The 4,312-nt window shown below is 38.3% G+C and overlaps 1 protein-coding gene across 1 annotated transcript; it reads right to left on the reverse strand.

Moving 5' to 3' along the window:
- Nucleotides 1-2,380: 2,380 nt before the first annotated feature.
- Nucleotides 2,381-3,642, reverse strand: LOC117962486 (gamma-crystallin M2-like). Its single transcript, XM_034009184.3, has 3 exons — nucleotides 3,497-3,642; nucleotides 3,131-3,373; nucleotides 2,381-2,712 (listed from the first exon to the last, which is right to left on the reverse strand). The coding sequence occupies exons 1-3, from the start codon at nucleotides 3,503-3,505 to the stop codon at nucleotides 2,440-2,442; spliced, it is 525 nt and encodes a 174-aa protein (XP_033865075.3). The 5' UTR covers nucleotides 3,506-3,642; the 3' UTR covers nucleotides 2,381-2,439.
- Nucleotides 3,643-4,312: the final 670 nt, after the last annotated feature.

Raw genomic sequence — 4,312 nt, forward strand, 5'->3', positions numbered from 1 at the left:
CGAACCTCAAAGGGTTATTATTATTTAGGGTTTAACGTGCCTGCGTGCTCATTCATATATCTGCAGCAAAGAAAGCTAAATAGAGGAGCTTCCAGAATGCTTATTTCACACAGGCCTGTGTTCAGTTTTCTTTGTGCCTGTTTTTTTAAATGGTTCTCCTCCTAGATGCTGATTAGTTAATAATACCAACATCAGCAAAAGTTATGTGGTTTTTAGTTGGACACTGTATAACAGGTGTGATTTGATTTGGGGAGCGAGATGTGTTTGTCTTTTACCAATCTCAGGCTCCCCTCTTAATCCCCACATGGAATTGTAGCTAAATGCCTAATAGCCGCACCCAAGATACCCTCATTTAAAACATGCAAAGTAATGCAATCAAACAAAAAGTAACATGCTACAAATATTCACAGACATAATTCAAACAGATTCCTGGCTTAAAAAGAAATAGGCTTATTGGGAAACAAGCATTTGAATATACAGGAATTATATTCACTCAGGCTTATAGGAGACGCATCTCCAGATTGCTCTCTGAATAATCGTAACGTTCTGTTGAATGGAATCCTGGGAATCACATAATCACCTGATCAGAGAGTGATTGACTGGGAGTTGCAAAGGCTGCTGGCTTCCATTCACACATTACAGCATGGTGCACCTGTCAGGAATGTGGCTTCATTATGTGTGTTCACAATGATTTGGCTTGAGCCATATATTTATTTTTACAAAACAGTGGCTGGGGTTGGTGACACAAGACTATTAAGGTTCTTACGGTTCATATTGTTAATGTAGAAAATTAATGTATTCTTTATACAATCTGAAAAAATGTAAAGCCTAATCTTTAAAATGGATGCTTCTATCTTGTACTGTATATAGGGCTTCTGTTTTTCGGTGTTTATTCATTTCATTTATCTGTGTTTATTTTTAGTTATTTTCGAGTTTTATGTAGATACCCTTAAATCATGTTTTTTTTCAGGGCTTTCACTTTTTATCTACTGTATGAGATTATTGTTTTCAGTTCCTTTCCAGCATTCTTGGGATTTTTCCCTGGCACAATATGTATAGTAACTCAACAGTACTTGCAAACTAGTACCTTCTTTCCTTTGCTGTCTTCCTCAACTCAATCCTCATGGTCACGGGCATATTCGTATGTTTTTTTTTTTTTGTATGTGGGGTGTTTTACTGGTGTTTATCAGTTAAAACCAAAAAATCAGAGGCCCTACTTATGTACCTTACATGATTGCTTTATTAACACGTAGTGAAACACACTCTGACTCTACTTCTGGGAATCTTACAGTTCCACTGTCAATTCAAGTCAGTCAAGTCTTCCTTAACTTTAGTAGAATAACTTTTGTAGCAAAACCCACATGTGCTAAATCTATTGTGATTTAAGATCAGGGGGTTTGTAGGAGTAATTGCATGCATATATGTACACAATTTAGCAGTGCATAACTACTGTACATGGCTCAGTAATAGGTTCTCTGCTCTTCCTAATCTACATTAATGATTTAGATTCTGGTATAGAAAGCAAACTTCTTAAATTTGCAGACGACACAAAAATAGGAGGAGTGGCAAATACTTTGCAGCAGCAAAAGTCATTCAAAATGGTCTAGACAGCATTCAGAACTGGGCAGACACATGGCAAATGACATTTAATAGAGAAAAGTGTAAGGTACTGCATGCAGGCAATAAAAATGTCCATTATAAATACCATATGGGAGATACTGAAATTGAAGAAGGAATCTATGAGGGATGGAGCCTGTCTTTGTTTTTTTTTGTTAGTATGCAAGTTCTCATTGTGCACTGATTTTAGTTTTTTCTCGGGAAAAAGACGGAAGCTGCTTTTTTATGCACATATATGTGTTGACAAATATTTGTGTTTGTTGGCATTCTAAACACATTTACGGTAAATAGCATGTTTTTTGTAATAAATTAATACAATATTTAAAAAAATGCTTAGCAGTTCATAACAGCAATTTTAAGATGACCTACACCAGTCCTAGGTAACTCTGTGTTCAACCTGCACTGTAGAAGCACTGTGTTCTCATAAGAAATAGACATGGGCTTCTGCATGTCTGAATTTGTGGACAATTAGCATTATTATTGCTTCATAATAAAAATGTTACTTTATTTCATGTAATTTCTTTTGTTTCTTGACTGTTCTGTATGTCACTCTGTGTTCATTATGTACCAGTAAAAAGTATAGCACTGTGTGAGTTTAAGCTGTATGTTTGAATCACTAAGATACCCCTTCAATGCATCTGTCAAAATAAGTTCCTCTTATTAATTCGCTGCCCCCCATAGTGAATAACCATCTTATAAGGTAATGAGAGGGAAAAGCAATTATATAATTCACCACATTAAGAAATACACAAAAGGATTGTGCTTCAGCAATAACAGCTCATTTTTATTTCAGGAACAGTCCACATCACATATTTCAAATGATCAGTAGTCTGTGATGCGTCTGAAGGACCCAAGCCTGGAGCTCATGCCTCCCCAGTCGCTGTATCGCCTGTACTCTCCGGGCCTCATGAAGTACTGTCTTCCTCTGTAGTTGGGCTGCTCATACATGATCCAGTAGCCGTCCATCACGTTGCAGGAGTGAATGTCGTTGTAACGGAAACGATCGTAGACAGAGGGACAGTCATCCATGAACTCCATCATCTGGCCTCCAAATTCAGGTCTCTCATAAACCCTCATCCTGTAGGATCCTTGGTGCTGTTTCGAAGTAACACAATTCATCAGACTTACCAGCAGGAAAATAATATCAACACCCCAGGATTACATATAGGCCAGAGCTTTTATTATACAGTGGATATAGACAAAGCTGGCCAACCAAGTTCCAGTGGTGTTCTCAATTGTTTAATTGAACCAATTCAAGGAACATTCTGGTCCCAGAGCAGGTCATTATTTTATTTCCCCTGTTAAACCGGGACCAGAAATGGGCAGCCCTGTCATGGACACTTTCTAAAACTAGAATATACCACAGTCCAACTAGATAAGAGGTTAAGTACACTCATATCATGGAGATGTTAGCTTAGAGTCCTGAGCCTCTAACAAGAATGGTTAAATCCAGGTTTAGTAAATAGTGTTACCGCTGAGTTATTATGACCTCAATTTCATCTTCTTAACTTACATGGGGGATCATGCGGCAGGACCTGACGGAGTCATTGAACCCCATCCAGCGCTGGTAGTCGGGATACTCTCCCCTTCTCATGAAGTACTGGTACCCCATGTAATTGGGGCGCTCGTACATCATCCAGCAGCCGCTCTCCACACGGACGGAGTTACAGCGGCTGAAGTAGGAGTGCAGGTCAGCACAGTCACTGCTGCACTCATAGTGGCGGCCCTGGAAGTTCCTGTCCTCGTAGAAAATGATCTAAAATAGACAAATGTTTGTTTGGCTAGTTAATGGCATGCTATTAGAAACCTTGTTGAATTAAAAATAATGTTTAATATTTGTAATAAATATACAGATGCACAATATTGTAGTGAGCCTTACCTTCCCCATTGTATTGGATTACCGTGGTCACTCTGTACCCCAGATAGCAGAAGCTTCCCCTTTATACCCTGGAGAGAACTCAAGCATTGTTATGTAAATCAGTCACATTTACACATCAGCTTTTTAAAGAGAATGTGCTGCTGCCAAACAACAAAAGATCTGTGTGTTCCTTGTCAGCAAAGCATGCACCCTTTCTGTCACTGGCACAAAGGATAGTAACAATGTCTCTGGGTTTGTGTTTGAGGAATTCTGTACAGTCTGTGTGTCATCAGTTCACATGATGCCATTCTGGAAAGGTACATTATTCAAATTATCTTAATAATAGTTTGACTGAGATTTAATTCATTTTCTGCATGTCTATTGCAATGCACACATACAGTAGAAGTAGAAGAAAGTGAAACAGACGATAAACAACAAGTTATATAATAGTGTAATAGTGCTGATTCTGGCATTTTTGTGGGATTGATGTTTTATATGACAAGCACTTAAAGCATTGATATGATGTGAATTAACTTAAGATGTCTGTCTTGTTATTGTGTCTAAGAATGTGAAGCCCCAGCCTGCGCTCCAGATAAGGTTTTGGGTCTGGGAGTAACTTACCCTCTAATTTTAACACTGAGAGAGTAAAATGCGTAATCTCGATAAATACTGTCCAAGCTTTAATGGTAATGACGTAGGCATTAACAAAGAGCCTTCCGTTTAAACTGCAGTGTTACTTTGAACTACTGACTGTACAACCACCAGTGTGATCTACAAGGTTCTTTATCGGCTTAGCGCATTTTTTTCGAGGTATCACACTGACTGCAAATTAATTAC

This window comes from Acipenser ruthenus, chromosome 10 (assembly GCF_902713425.1).
Source record: "Acipenser ruthenus chromosome 10, fAciRut3.2 maternal haplotype, whole genome shotgun sequence".
Classification (NCBI taxonomy): Eukaryota; Metazoa; Chordata; class Actinopteri; order Acipenseriformes; family Acipenseridae; genus Acipenser; species Acipenser ruthenus.